Source organism: Prorops nasuta, unplaced genomic scaffold, assembly GCF_024137725.1.
Source record: "Prorops nasuta isolate Cenicafe-Biocafe unplaced genomic scaffold, Cenicafe_Pnas_1.2 PNAS00005, whole genome shotgun sequence".
NCBI classification, from domain to species: Eukaryota; Metazoa; Arthropoda; class Insecta; order Hymenoptera; family Bethylidae; genus Prorops; species Prorops nasuta.
Window position 1 is genome coordinate 10,432,884 of NW_027116802.1, and position 16,181 is coordinate 10,449,064.

At 43.3% G+C, this 16,181-nt stretch overlaps 2 protein-coding genes across 7 annotated transcripts in view; one reads left to right on the forward strand and one right to left on the reverse strand.

Annotated features, from left to right (window-relative positions):
• The window catches only part of LOC136773213 (tubulin monoglutamylase TTLL4-like), a 111,013-nt gene that overhangs the window by 75,068 nt on the left and 19,764 nt on the right, over positions 1-16,181 (reverse strand). For 4 of the 6 annotated variants that reach the window (XM_066726675.1, XM_066726679.1, XM_066726676.1 and 1 more), the window contains exon 3: positions 1,625-1,692. The gene's annotated coding sequence lies outside the window, so the exon portion shown is untranslated. Of the gene's footprint in view, positions 1-1,624; positions 1,705-16,181 lie in introns of all 6 variants that reach the window. The other 2 variants (XM_066726677.1, XM_066726680.1) reach the window with 1 other exon arrangement.
• LOC136773588 (uncharacterized) lies at positions 7,122-7,759 on the forward strand. The gene has a single exon (XM_066727366.1). It carries the CDS (start codon positions 7,122-7,124, stop codon positions 7,611-7,613), a length of 492 nt encoding a protein of 163 aa, XP_066583463.1. The 3' UTR covers positions 7,614-7,759.

Genomic DNA, 16,181 nt, shown 5'->3' on the forward strand with positions numbered 1-16,181 from the left:
CCTGTGAAAGGGTTAACCACCATGATGCAGGCAAGGGTCAACCATGGGACTGCGTCAAGTGCATTAAAACTGAGGATCTTGATAATTCGATTAATTTGCAAAATAGCACAGTTAGTGTACGTTTTAAAAAATGGTGAAACGTAAGAGTATATAGATTTGCACCTGGTGTTTTGGAAGAAAGAGATGCGATGGAAGAAAAGGCTGAAAGTTCAGCTGCGTAAGAGTTTTCGTGATCGGCAGGTTCTGGAAACTGGATGAAGCAACCCTTGAGAAGAGTAGAATTCACACACACACACACATACAGACAGAACTCTTTGAATGTCTCTCTGGCACGATTCGATCTGCTTGATCGAGATGTCGTAGCCCTTTTATGATTGCGTCCAATAGAGACAGCGAGCAAACACGTGCATTTCTCTTTTGTCCGCTTTGACCCTTCTACCTGGTCTCTACTCCTTCATCCCTCAGAGACCCTGCCAAGTGGAAGGTGCGCCGAAATCTACTGTTTGTGAAATCTCCAAGTACACACACTTTACCATCCAGTGTTTACCTTGCAATACAAACTTATGAAATCTCACTCAACGTTAATTAAAAAATAAACAAATTCCTCCAGGGCTCTATAAATAGTCTCACGTTAAACTTTGAAATTCTAGCTGATAAGGAATCAAATCTACGTTAATGAAACACGAAAGAGGCCAAGTCTCTCCGGGGGTTCTGTGTAAAATATAGTCCTAAATACGCACTACACTTCGGTAAATACGTGGTGGATTCTCGAGATTAGATTTTTCTCCGTTTTAAAAAATTGAAAGAGGGTTTCTTTAAAGAAAATTTCCAGCTTTGTGTTAACCTTTTCCCCCTTTCTCGCTAGAAGGATTCCATTCTCATGCATAATAATGTCACATATGAATACTGTAAGATGCGTGTTGGTTCCGTTGTGTGAGAGTTTGACCCTTTCTACCTGGATTTCCCTCCCTCAATTTTCTCTTGTTACCCCGTGCAGGCATTCAACGGATCGAGATATGCATCTACGAGCATGAATAGGCAGGAAAATAACGAAATTCCAGCGGAGATTTTCGTGATTTTGAATAATATTACATCCCCCTTTCCCGAAAACCGCTGGACATTTCAAAGGATCGAAAGGGTCCGTGTGTATCCCTTTTATTCTGGTCACCCCGAAAATTCTCTCGGACCGGTTCGGATGACAAAGGGGAACGCTAGAGTTCATCCAGAATAAGCGACGCGAGGGATTGATCCCTGATACAAAATGCGTAAAAAAAAGTTGACAGCGCAATTTCCGAGTGAACATTTTATCGTGTCTTATAATTCGCCAATTCGATTATCAGGAAAACAAAATCAAATTAAGAAAAACGATAGAGTTTCGATGCTAAGTATATTAATAAGAAATATTTTATAAAACAATTTAATAGAATTTTTTTTTCTAACACATGGCAGACGCAATGTTCCACCACTACCTCGTCACCAGGTAAAATGGCCAGACAACTCTGGCGTAAAACGCACTTTTACTAAAAAACGTGACGGAAAAATCGCTTTTAATTTTAAAATTCTATACTCTGGATCTTTTTACGCCACGAACTCAAAATCAACGTCAAATGGAATTAGGACTTACCTGGAAAGATGTTGGAGTGAGAATGCCAGGACAGACAATTTGGACAGTTGGAATCGCCACTAGAACATCTGCAACAAAAACTATCCAATGATAAATCTTTCAAATTGATAATATGAGAGAAAAGAGAAAGATTAAAGTTTAAAAGGTTTTCTATGGCAAGTGTATTAGAAATTAGGTAGAAGAAAAGCGTTAGCAACGATTCGTTCCAATGAAGCACGGTGCCGCCCTAACTTATGGAATTCTTGTGGAGCGTAGTGCATGGCAGAGCAGACTTAAAAAATATTTAATAAGTATGAAAAAAGCTTAATAACCCATGGACCTACTATGAATCCACCCTTTTTCAAGCCGGGGCAGAGGGGAGGGATAAAATTCCAATTACGGAGATCTCTATCTGAAAGCAAGGCCTATACCTGCCGAAAACGATTACCAGCATCATGGTGGAAGTGAGAAACAAAAAATGGATACGGTAGTCCTGAACTATTTTTCGCCCCGAGCTAATTGTAAACCACTATTCGCTTACGCCGACTTTTTTCGCCTTTTAATCTCCTCCTTGAGTCGAATAATTATCATAATACTCGCATTATCGATGCTCTCTCGTTTCTCGTAAATCAAAAAGAGTAATAGGTAAATATATTACTAAGTTTTCCTCTGCGAATGACGCGGAAGATTTTTCATCGATCGTAAATGATTCTCGAGATTAGTCATGGCTCGTTTGAAGGATCTGCCATATTGGCTTTCTTTCGTTCGATCAGATGTAATTTTTGAGGGATGCCGGGTCAATTGGTTCGATCGTTCTTTGTCTCTCGAAAAGAGATCGTGCATTATCTAAAGGAAAGGCGAGCGATCAGCCCTTTCATTTGCAGATTTTAATCATTCGAAAGAAAAGTCTGCATGGGGCTTGTCGCGATTCGATCGAGGGGAGCGAAATGAGCCTTTCGTGGAGCTCAGGGCCATGCCCGAAGAATCGACTTAAACATTCGGTGCAAAATGCAGGCTGAAAATCAGGCTTTAATCAGTGTAATGGGAATTATTCCCGGGGGGTGAGGGAGGGGGAGGATAATGAAAATGATATTTCATCCGCATTAAAAGGACGCTGTAGGCGAAAAGCTGAAAAATCACGAATGGGCATCATTGTCACATGGTAATCCGGTGGAGCAAGGGCAATAATCGCGAATCTGTTTTCATTAGGTATATCCGCCTCTCGCAGAAGCATTTGCATATAAATAATATGCGTGAGCGAGCTGTATACAAGAGAGGGAGGGGGGGGGGGGGGAAGGACAGGAGGAAAGTGGGAGACGCGCGCGAGAGTTGAAACAGTAGTAGTGACCCCTGGGGCTGCGCAGGTCCAAACAAGAAGTCCCTTCTGACGTCACTGGCAGGTGCAACCGTTCGCCGTCCTTCTCGAACCGCCTCGATTCGATACTCTCCCTTTCCAACTTTGAGCAGCCACCTCGTTTTCTTCTTCCACTCTTCGAGCCACTCTGCTTCTTTTTTCAACTCTTCCCCTTCCTACTTTACTGCCTCGGCGCAATCCTACCGATTTCAAGATCGAGATACCACAGTCCTTGTGCGTAGTACACTCGCCAAGATTCGGTTACCTGCACGATGTATGACGACGAGTACACTCGAAGAATTTATTTATCTGGGGCCATATTAAATACCGATGCTCGTAAAAGTTGCTCGACCGGCAGCGAGAGGAGGGAAGGGAGGGGGGGGGGGGGGGAGAAATCCTTCCTGAATCTCCACTTGAAAAAAAATCGTATCTTTAGGGAATCTTAATTATGGCAGACCACGAGGGATCCGGATTATCTTCGTCTCGTATTATTGCTCGGTAAACGATCCTCCGCGAGGAATTGGATTTCTTTCATGGTCAGGAGTGATTTTCATCACAGCCCCCCCCCCCCCCATTCCTGAAGAATAATTTTAATGTATTACCGGCCAGAGAATATTTAGCCCTCTTCTTTTGCACGCAGTTCCTCCTCTCTTATCGCTCTGTGTCTCTCACAGCGCTCCTTATTATTCTCCTTTTCTGTTCATTCTCCCTGCCTCTTTTTCTCGTTATTCATAATTGTTTATCGCCCTCTTTTGCTGCTCCAGCTCGGAAGCCAGCGATAAATCTTTCGCGAGGAAAGTATATACGAGCTTGAAACGTTATTCGTATACCTCACTTGTCATTGCAGAAAAATATTGCGATAAATGTCGTGGGGAGGGCTGTTCCACGTGTGCTTCGACTCCAGGTAAGTTTCTCATCTGATATCTTGCAACGCGAAAAGGGTTAATTAAAAGAAATCAATACGTCTATTTGTTTATTAAGAATTATTAATGCGCAGTGATAAATTGATTTAAGGTGTAAAGAGGGAATTTTTCAGTGGCGCATACTCACCGAACGACTAGCTTCTTCGAACTTGAACGAGGAACTGCTTAATGCACCGACTGGTAAAGGTCGTTAAAGGTTTTACAACTGGCAACGTTGTGCCTGACTAGGAATATTTCTGGCAGAAATGGGCAAGTGCCAAATTATACTTTTGAGGGTATAAGTGAGTCGTACAGGTTGCACGAGCACGATTCACCTGTATACCTAACCGTATTCCAGACGTGCAAGTGAAAACAAATACCTGTCCCTGGGGAGCTCGTCCCATGGGGTAGTACGATCCTCAGGGGGGCCCTCTAGTTTATGCCCCTCTGAAAATTTTAAGCTCTCTTAGCTGGCAGGTTAACATGAGATTCTCAGGTGCTGGCCCATTCTCGCTTTCCTCCGTACATTTCTCAAATTTTTTATCACTCCTCCTCGACTTTAATTACTATTCTATTCTCTGCAGGTTAAGGAATAGAGAGAAATCTTATCGAGATTGGAATTAATATTGCGTCATTTATCACGCTGGTAAAATTAACTCTTCTTAAATATAGACATCTCTTTCCGTTAGCCAAAGGTTTTCCCAATAAATCTCTCCGCTTTAGGTTTTGTGGGATAAGCATCTGATAATCCTGGGGAGTCGTAGAAAAAATAATGTTGGCCCTATAGCAGAGTTTTTCTTAGGGCGACCTGTTAATGGTCGATGGTCGTGTGCAAGGCAGCGAGAAAAAACACGAGAGCGTACACACTTGGGTTCTTAAATGGGGGGGAAAAAACATGGAAACTTAATGGTCGCCGAGAGAACTGGGGTGACTATCTTGTCTAGACTGAAGTTGTCTGTGAATCTTTCTTTACGGCGTAGCTGGAACCCAACGAACTTTACAGCCCCGCTGTAATTACTATAACTTACCAGAATGATTTCCTACGTTACCCTGATCACCTGAAAATTACTACAGTAGGCTGCAGGTGCAACATTTCGTAAATTAGTAGTTGGCTTGACACCACTGATTTAAAACTTGTAAAGAAATCGCTGTCTAAACTGGCGCTAATGATGAATTCTTGATTGCTATACAGTTTCATCAATTTCACTCGTTAAAATTATTTCACCCTTTTAGTGCAAGCAAGATGGCTGATAATTCGTAGCACGCAACTATAGGAGATCTTGAGGAATATAACCACTGTAAAAATAGTCGTAAGCCTGTTTAAGAATCGCAAGAAGTATTCTCGGAATAAAATCAAACTCTTATGTCATGCAAGATCGCATGACAAGCACGAAACGCGTCGCAACAGGTTTCATCCCCTGGCCAAGGCAAGACAAATGTCGCATTGAAACTTTGCGAAAAGAATAGTGGCGAAAAAGGTGGAATCGTAAATTTTCAACTACACGAAGGCTACTGCATTGAATCATTTTTGCAATTCTAAAGTCGAAATCACAATATTCAGTCTTCTTAAAACCTTAATATTATAATTTCACCATTAATAATATTAAACTTTAAAATACAAAGCTCGCTTTTGGCTGAAGGACCTTGATTCGTCCGACGAGACGTAATTATTTTCGAGAATCTCGAGACAAAAATTTCTATTCAACTGTTTAAAATTCCAAGAGGCCCTCGGTGGTGGAAGTTACGAGGAGTCATTTCAAGGATTAAGAGTCATGCGCACTCGTATCCAAGAAGGAGAGTGAACAAAAAAATCATTCGGCCTGAAGGAGGGTGAAAGAGACGAGTAGGGGGTAATTGAGAGCAAATGCAGCGAAATCACGCCACGTCGCATGACAATGGGGGGAGCGTGCGACGAAGACTGGCTCAGGTGTTTCGCAGAAAGACTATTCTAAACAATAAAGAGCTACTTTGCACGACAAGTGCGATCCTGCAAACGAGGCCAGCATGAAATGACTAAATGGCACTTTAAACCGAGCTAATAGAGTTCGATAGCATCGATATGGGGCAGGTTTTTTCGTACAATGCTCCAGCCGAAAACGTGTCGGAACAGGTACGATCCTGTCTGAACCTGTAACGGAGGCTGACTTTCTGAAGATTGGAGCATGAAAAAGACGGAGACACGGAGGTAGAGGAGAGCGAGCGAGAGCCGCGTATACTGAAGAAAGGAAGGGCAGTAAATACGGTAGATAGGGGGAGGGGAAGGGGGAGAAGGGAGAAGGTATAGATATCGTTATGCAGCGGAATGATAAGAAGAAGGTAAAGCGTGTTAGCAAAGTCTTAGGTCATCGCGTGGAAAAAATGCCAGTAATCTGAGAAGGAAATAGATAAGTGGTTGGAGGCGAGGGATGGTATATCTTTCGGCGCTGGCAAATCCTCGCACGAAGACGCTTGATAGAAGAACCTTTGCCCAGGTTTACCCTGTCTTACTCCTAAGAAATTTGTCCAAGTGCAGGAGCGACTGTGCTAAAACTTACGAACCTTTGCAGATTTTCTGCCAGATAGAAAACAATACAAAGAGAGAAAAAGGGGAAATCGTAGAAGGTTTGTTTGGAAAAATGGGAAAGACTGGAGCGAGAGAAGGGAGACGTTAGGATTTTGGAAGGGGAACGTTCGGGTTAGAGAAGAAAGCTAGTAAGATTTTGGAGCGAGACTAGTGTGAGGCGAGAAGGGTGAGGTTAGGGTGAGAGGGGGAAAGCAGCGAAAGCAGTTCTAGAAGAGATCCGTGTGTGGAAATTGGAGAGGACCCCACCTTGTGATAGAGAGAAGAAGGAGGAAGAAGGAAGGGGTCTTGCGGAGGTCCTTGGGGGCTTTGGCGTCCAAGAGCGGGGGTGGTCGGTGGTGGAGGGCGACGGGGTGAATGTCGGCCTCGGGGTAAGCCAGCAGAAGATAGCAAGGGAGAGAGAGGGAGAGAGAGGGAGAAGGTACGGCAGATGGTCGGCGTGGACCCCGACGTGGGAAGCTCCGAATTCTCCGAGTTCCCACAGCCAGAGTGCACCTGCCCTCCCCACTCTGTCACCCTGTCTTCAGTCCACGCCGGTCGCTCGCCTATATAAGGCTGGGGTTGCTGCAGCATGGCATCATTCGCTCACTAGCAACTCGGTAAAACTTACACACCACTATCCCAAACTTACGAAAATCCTCACGCAAGTCGCGAGACTTTTCCTACACAACCGGTTAAGTGACAGTGCTAAGTTGCAACAAGATGGCAGCCATCATGAACCACGTGTTCGAGTACGAGAACGAGCTCAACGACAACCTGTACAACCTGAAGATGTCCAAGAAGAGCAGCGGCAAGAGCAGTGCGAGGAAGGTCAGGAAGATGCTGAAGCCACTTTTGCGCCTGCTGACGAGGAGGAGCGGCATGAGGGTCAAGCAAATCGAGCAAATGGCGGTTCCCCAGACGGAGTTCTTCACCGAGGAGGTCGACAATCAGAATAACAGCAACGAGGCTCTGGAGCAGAGACTTCTGGCTGAGCTCCGGGACGCCGAGGAGGGTGCGGCTATCACAGTTTGCCTCGATGGTCAGATGACAGTCGTCCCAGTTGTGCCTGGTCAGTGCTACGTGCCTGTTCACTTTGCACACACGCACGCCGGTGACTTCTACTGGACGACCCTGAGCTTGGCGGACAGTGACCTGTGCTACAAGGAACGGGCTTTCTCCCAGTACCAAGTACCCGAGATGCAAGTAGCATGAACGAGCCCTCGCGTCCCAACCAACTTTGGACATCCTCATCCTCATCGAGTACCTGGACTGGACTGGACGTCCACGCGCCAGAAACCACTGACCATGCTGTTGCCTTCCGACCTGGTGTCTCTCGGATCATCCAAACGAACGAGACTCTGCCGCACAGCTTCCATGGCCATTCCTCCAACGATGACATCAACGTCTCACTAATGGAAGCCATTCAGGCCTAAGCCTTAGAAAACTGTGATCCATTAGTTTATAAGAGATTTCTTCTTCTTCTCTTTTGCATCGACTGATCGTTTGCTCAATGTACAATGACAATCATTTGCTTCGTGCAAATTGAAATCTTCTTCTTTCCGAGATCAGTCGCGAAGAATTATTCATTCTGGCTTATGTATACTTTAGTTTATTTTTTATGCGATTCCTTTTTCGTCGCAATTGTGATATTTGTACCTACCTTTAGTTAAAGGTTTCTAGATTGTAATGTTGAGATTGTGATAACAGCTTTAATACGATCTTCCGATCGAATTCCTCGTGTCTTCCATTGTTTATTTGTTTAAAATAAAAATGTTATCATTAAAAAAATATACCTATCTCTTCAATTTCACCTTTGCCTTTAGGTTAAAATTTAAGTATTTATACATAGGATTAAGATTTCTTCTCGATTGAGATACACTTTAAAAGACTCTTCGAGAAGCCTCTCCGAGAAAACCGTTTTTAACGAAAATTCACCTGTGCGATCTTGGAAATTCGTTACTGACTTGCAAGGGGTCCGAGATTTCGACAAAGACCTTGAGCCATAAAAGGAGGCCCCTATAAGACCGGTTTGAAAAAGCTTTTGGGGGGGGGCCTTTCAGCCCCTCATCCATTCAATGGAAAGTAGAGTCTGAAGAATTTTTCTTGCCTGCTATAATATTGTCCCCTTTCTTACTCGAGAATCTTCCAAGCTACGTACCAAACTATTCAGCCTCTTTTTTTTTAAACTATAGCGAAAATATCTTAAAAGCGGGACATTCTTGCACGCTCGATAAATCAACTTTGAATTTGCCCCAAATTGGAAAGGCATAAAAAATCAATCGATGCTATAACGACTCTTCTCGTCCTTGCATTACGTCTATTTCCGTTAAAAAATCAAAACTTTTCTCACAAACAGTAGTTGAAAAAAAGATAACAAAAAATCGTATCAAGATTTGCTTTAGATAAAAAAATCTAATTATATGATCTAAGGGATTAAAATTATAAATATAAAAAAAATTGGACAAATTGAGGCATAAAGTTCGGCTGAGAGATACTCTAAAAGATAATAGATTTGTTATTGGATGAGTGGCTTGAAAAAACATTTTGGAAAATCTGCACACGTGGTGGCCATATGTGACAGACACATGTCGGTCAAGGAAAGGGAAGAAGGGGGAAGGTATGTGTGAACTCACATGATTTTCCATGGCAGAAAAGGGTAAGGACCCCTCCACGTGGTTAAATAACAAAGGATGCGGTAGTGCTACTGACCGTATATCTGATAATAGTGGAATAATAGCGAGGGTGAATATTTAAAGGATACTCTAGAATGGGGTTAATTCTGAATATTGTGTTTATTCACTGGATCGCATGCCATGCGTCGCACTTATCGTGTGTATTTATGCGGTTATTCCCATCGACTACTTTTAATAAATAACAATCGTTAAACAAAAAAATAAATAAAAAGTATATTTAAAACTGTCCTAAACACTCGCGTGATCCCTGCAGTATACGAAAATTGATTTAAAGCCATAAACAAATAACATTTTCCACAATGAAAAATTGATCGCGCAATTAAAAACAAATTACCACATAACAGTATTAACTACTATCATATTTAATCGAATAGGATACTTTAGCAAAGGGGTTGGAATGTTTGGAGGGATCGCAGGTGGTTTAAAAATGGCCGGCTAGAAGTTTCGCTAAGCAACGACTAGATGGAGTTTGCATCGAACCACCGCAAACTCGTGTACCACGTTACTCGCATTTAGGATAAAAGTTCGTTATACGCGCAGCAGCATCGGATCGTTTCGATGTTGCAAGCGTCGGAGAAACTCGAGCAAAAATAATTCGGTTGATAAATGTTAAAAGTTGGACGAAAGCTGCAATTTAAGAAGATTTTTCAGGACGCATCATTAATTCATCAGGCGGTGAAGCCGTAGCCGCATTTTGTCCCAATTGTTTATTCACCGCGTGGCACTGTTGGAAAGGCCAGAGCGGCAAATTGGATCGGGTTGCGATGACATATCGCAACTTGCTATGCTTTTTCCTTGATAAATACGTTGATTAAAGAGTTCCGGCGAGAAATTTTCACCCGAGTCTTTCTCGAAGGGAGCCCCATATGGTGCGCGGCGTGAACCGAATGCAAATGTAAATACTGTTTATGAAGAAAAACAGCCAATTATCGGTGAGGTCGAAAGAAAAATTTCTGCAAATTGTCTCGTGACGTAAAAGATTAATGACTGCTGCTCGTATGAAAATTTGCCGGTTCTGGTAAAAAGGGATGAGTCCGAGTTTCGCAATGGGGAATGTAGCCAATTAAACGAGAATACATTGAAGCGAAAACATTGGCAAAAATGAAGCAACGATCGAGCGTAACCAGTACAGAATTAAGTTATTATCGAAGGTTCTCTTACGTGTAAGGAGTTGTTGTACTCGCTTGGTAACGGCCTCTATATAAAAATGAGTGGAAGGATTGGGGATAATGTACAGGAGGTTTCGTTTTGATCAAAGGTCAATGGAGGTTGGGTTAGGTTTACGTAAGGGAGTTGGGGATTGATGGAAATTGGAAAAGGAAATTGTGTGGTGTATGTCGCGTGGATATGTAAAGGGAGTAGTGCCGAGGTACGAGAGACACGTGTGTATAACGTTTCTTTATCGCGTGCTCTCTCGCGCGAGCCAGCCACACACACACACATACGCGCGCGCGTATTTCAGACTTCGCGCCGATCACTTGGGTTTGGTGTACGGGGCCGTGGGAACCCGAGCCCGGCACGAGCTGCTCGACAAGGACACGCTTACCTGCCGATACACGTGGGAGTGAGTGACCTGAGACGAGCAGCGAAAGCCAAAGCTTCCTCGCGCTCGACAAATCTACCGTTCAGGATATAACCAGCCGATATATGTGCAAACGCCGATAGGAAACGTGGAAGACGCGAGATATTTCAGGCAACGTCCAAAATTCTCCCCATTTTTCTCCTTCCGAGCGTATTTTCATCATCTATATGCCTCGGTTGCTCCTCGACCTTTCTTCTCCAACGAACGATTGATTCATTGTCGTCTTATCGAACGATTAAAAATAATCCGGTGATCACGCTCTTACTCGATGTTTGAAAATAAAATTACGCCACTGCTGGCTTATTGTTCTCGTTTCTAAATTTAGAATCGAGCGGTAAAACTCTCATCCCTGGCATAAAAAAGAGGGATAACGAAGGAACATCGGTGGTTTGCAAAATTGAAATTACGTAATATAGTGGAAAGAAATGGTTTTTGCTTGATCGTTGGGTGATGAATCGTGTTTAGTGTTGTTGGGAGTGGCGGGTTTGGTGGTGCGAGTAAATACGCCGATGGTGAGTATTTTGAGGGAAGAGTCGAGTCGAGTCGAGGAGGAGGAAGAATAAAAGAATGCGGAGAGGGATGTAAAAAATGAAAGTATAGGAGGTAGAGAGGAATAGGATGAAAGTCAGGAGGAAAAAAGGGGGGAGGAGCTCTCGTGTCTTGCGGTTAGCACCGATTGCTGTGGATTGCCAGCGAGTTTGCTCGCGTCATGCTCGTGCCTAACCTGCCCCCCCCCCTCCCCCTCCCCCAAACAACCAGCTAGTACAGTCTGCTCGATCAATGAAAATAGCTAAGCTACGAATCTCAATTTGCAGCATTCTATATTCCACTCGATGCGAGAGAAATATAATGTAGACAATTTAAAAACCCTTGCTCCGTAATTATTTGCTCGTTATTAATCGACGGAAGATTGAAAGGTATCGTGTAAAATTGGAAACGACACCGTAACATGGAACGATGCTGTGTAATAACACGGAATTTTTGCAGGGGAAAAGTAATTACATTTACGTAATTAAGTGGTAAGCGTGACGATCGAGTGAAATTGTGATATACGTATGGCACAGGGCACGTACGGTTCGTACGTAATTGAACTTGGATGATTTTCGTGAGATATATTTTACGGGGGAATAAAGAGAGAATTTATGCCAGTTACTGTACCACTCTCGCCATAATGCTGCTCCGTAGTCAGTGGCCCGTGCTAGCCACGAGCCGGACGCGAGCGAATATGTTTTTCACTGGAGGCAACCAGGGTACTACCATTATATTGTCCGATTCCTTCGGTGAAAAGCACGACTGCCGTTTTGCATGAAAATTGGCGAAAGAAGGTATCGCATCCGGCGCAAACGCGACTCTCACCGAGCGCCTGCGGGAACCGCCTCGTGTCTCCTCCTCGGTCCTCACGCGCACAATGTGCATCTCTTATTCATAAACATCAGCAATTTTTTCTATCCACCTATATCATCGGAAAATATTTATGCCGAACATTCCCCCCGTTATATTCCACATTTTTATGCGTATAATACCTATACAGATTTAAAGCAACCATTCTTTATTAGCATACAGTTATCGGCGCACTTGGAATAATAATTCCAAGCGATTTTCGAACTAGGTGGCCTGAAATATGACGCAGAACAGAAACCAGTTTCCGGTTTTTATCCTCGTTTTGGGTTTGCCGAGAAGCCGGTTCGGATAACTGGAAGAAAACACGCCGCCGCGCAGAAAACGCTCTAATTAGGGGAATTGGTCGCGCGTTTACGATTATACCTTTTCCTACCGCTATGATTTCTGGGGCTAAGGCGGATCACACAGGCTTAAACATTTACGCCTATTTGTCTTTTTACTCCTTTCCAAGTGTGCGGTGATTTTTTAACCGTGTCAATCTCGTTTCATTGCTCGACATTCCTTCGTTTAATAATCGAGGAATTTGTTCGATAATAATAATAAATAGAGGCTAATAAAACAATTATTTTTCGTAGGTAATTCTCCGCGCGTACACGCGATATATGATATAATATAATTACTCGTCCAGAGTACGAAACAAATGTTTTTCCGTTGTTCTCTATGACTCGCAAGGAGAACGGTGGCTGCATTGCTGTGTATACCGGGGGAAGGTTGTTGTTATTGTTATACAGTCACGCTGGATGAATGGGAAGCTCTGGGCACGTGACACGACGCTCGATTAGTTCCACACACGCGCAACTCGGGCCCTGCCGTTTCATTCGACGCAGCGACGTAGCCGCCATTCAACGGATGCAGCAACGCGGAGATTTATACGGCTACTTTTTTCTTCAAAGCAAGTTTCACAGGAAATGGCAGCAATGCCGGTAAAGCGCCCGCTTTTCATCTTTCCGCTGAATTCGTGCCTGTACTCTCTCGCCTTGGACATATAGACACGATCGTCTCAATTAAGTCTCTCTATACGCGGAGGAATTAATCTATCGATTGTAACAAATTAATAAGAAATATTGAAAATCATTGCGTGGTTTTATCGGCCTCTGCGGACTTTCTTTGTCCAGTCTATATATATATATACGTGCAGCCTCTTGTATAGATATAGATAGATATATAGGATGTGGATATTATTGAAACATTTCTTTAGGCAGCAATGATTGGAGTTGCACGTGGGCTCCGTTGGTCGCGACCGTCCGTAATTGGCCAGTTTTTGCGAGAATTGCCTTGCGCTCTCGTGGCCAAGCAACACGGCACGTTTAGAAGGCAGCCAGGCAGGCACAAGCCCCATTCCTCCGCATGCGGCCAATCTTCGATTCGCATCGGGCAAAATACAAGCAAAACCAAAGGAGCAACCTTCCGACTTTCCGACAGCGTTTTGCCAGGGGCAGCCCGATCGTACTTGCACAATTAATTCACGGTATTCCAAAGTCGTTAACGCTGGAAAAGGAAATCCTTGGACCTTGCGCCCGAGCAACTCTCCTGCCTTTTCAGAGACTCTGCTATTATAATTTTCAGCGAGATAACATCTCTCCCTTCGAGCGACCTTTACGCTTTAAAGTAGGTGGCCGTGTCTACCCCCCCCCCCCCCTCCCTCTCCCCTCCTCCTCCTCTTCTCCCCTTTACTATTGCTTCCTGTACCTTCCGGGGCTTTGAGAAAATTACCCGCACGAGCGGCAATGTTCAGTCTTCGAGAAACTCAAATCGCTAACTAGTAATTTCAAACGTCGTTGGACACTTTCGTACATGAATATAATAAAGTGTGCGACTGTTTAATGTTTTGCTTCAAAAGTCGCCGGGATGAATGTCAAGAGTCGAGAGGATCAGAGTGATTGACGCGGAAAAAATCCTGGAGAAACTGCAGTATCGAGAATCTGCTGGTAGGGATAAGTCCTGGAAGATTGTACGAAAGGTGGGTACCAGTATCTACCCGATGCTCGGTCATCGACAACCGTATAGGAATATAAGAAAACACACGAGAGCTCCGATCATAACAAGCTCGTAAAAATTGTTTATTGGAAATTATTCTTCCGTCAAAGGTATACTGCCTATTTTTATTGTATATTTGGTTATTAAAGTTAATGAAATTATACTGATATTTTTGTTTTTTCTAAGATTACTTAGTAAAATTAGGTTTTTGTTCTTTTCTTTTATTAATCCTCGCAACAAAGCATTTTCTTACTTGCAACGTAATGATTTTTCGTAGAAAATGCAGAAGAATGATGGGACCCTGAAAGTTGTCGAGTCCTATCAAGATCGTGGCCTCGAGGAGACGACGATTGGTAGTTCCCAGGACGCGGTATTCCAATTAAAATTCCATCAACGTAGGGCCCTCGTGTCTTTCGTCAAATTAATGCTGGCCCAAGTGCCATTCAGCTTCGGTGAGCTGACGGATGCAGGCGCAGTGGCGTAAACGGGCACCGCTGGGAATCACTTAACCGTAACTGTATCAACTGAGAGTGAAAGCGAGTTGCTGGCTAATAACATTATCACGCTAATTTCCTTGACAAGTGTCGCTATCAATAAGATCGATAACCTCGAGCAACGTGTTGTAACTCGTATTGCCAATATGTGTGACTATACTTCTAGGGAGAAAAGAATGAGCAGCAGGTGCCGAGAATCATTCAAATCATCTTCATAATCCGATATTTATTACACTCTAATATATTTTTTTAGATTGCCAGAATCTCCTAAATAAAATATACCTGAGTAATCTAATAACTCTTTTTAACCATGACAAAACTATAATTTAAACATTCTACACAAATATATAACTTTTTTTGCAAAATTACAACAGTCACGAACAAATTTTTAGCACGCGTCCTGTCAATTTACATAAAACTTCAAAAGAACACAATTGAACATAATTTATTACTCCTCTATAAATTATTCTAAAATTGAAAATATAATTTCTAACAATCGTGGGTTACAAAGTTGCCGTGGACTTTTGCAATTTTTGCATAAATTTTTTACAACAAATTACACTTGCAAGTAGTATTACAAACTTGTTTTCTATTCAACGTAATTCAGCACAGATGAGTAGAACGTGTCAAGTGTAATTAGTGGAAAAATAGGGAAATGCGAGGATTCGATGAGTTGCGTTGCTATATTGTGAGATGAATAGTTGGCAATAATGGTTAAAGGTTGATGCATCAGGGTTAACAAGAGAAATGACCGGAATGCGGTGGCACGATTGGGCCACGCGCAGAACCCGTGCTGGGCCCGTGCTAACCGGACGAAACTTTCTCGGTTGGTTGGATTGGCCCCGGGAGGAGGACGTCAGGGGCCTTACGGGGCCTATCGCTGTAGTGGCGGTGGTGGCGGCGGCGGCGTTTCTCGTGGGAACTCGAAACAGATGCGTCGCGCGTGAGAATCTCGGGCAGATGCAGACTTACGCACCTTCTTCCACCTTTCCGACACGACACTGCTTCTTCTCTCATTTATAAACGCACCCCTCCCCCTCCCTCCCACTTCTCTCATCTTCACCGAACTCCTTAACTTAACAGATTGCTCGCGTGCAAGTGCTCGCGACGTGCTTCTCAATCAAACAAACACACACACACACACACACATATATATATCGGTGAAATTCGAATCTCATTAACCAATGTAAAATCAATCAAGCGAACATCTTGTACGTTTCGGACTAAATTTCATACCAATGGTGAATTTTCGTCGCTTTAAACTCTTGACAAAAAAAGTTACACTTTAACAATCTCTCCCTTCACGAACTTGTGGCGCCAACTGATTAAAATCGGTTGCCTGGCGTTTCACAAATTATTCCCCGGTTAATATCTATGTTTTCAAGCGGCCAAATTGTTTCTCGTGCGCTTCACGCTTCTCGCTGATTTAGCGCGCCGATAAGGCCAACCACGTTTGGCTTGAAAATTTAGCGCTGTTCGGATACCCGGTTTTACGCAATATCATTTTTAATTTTCTTCGCTTTTTATCAACTTCACTTCCAGCTCGATCTTTGCATGGATAACGTAATTGGGCTTGAAAAATGAACCGAAAGTCGATTTTAACAATCAATTAAGCAGTAGTTTTATTATTAAA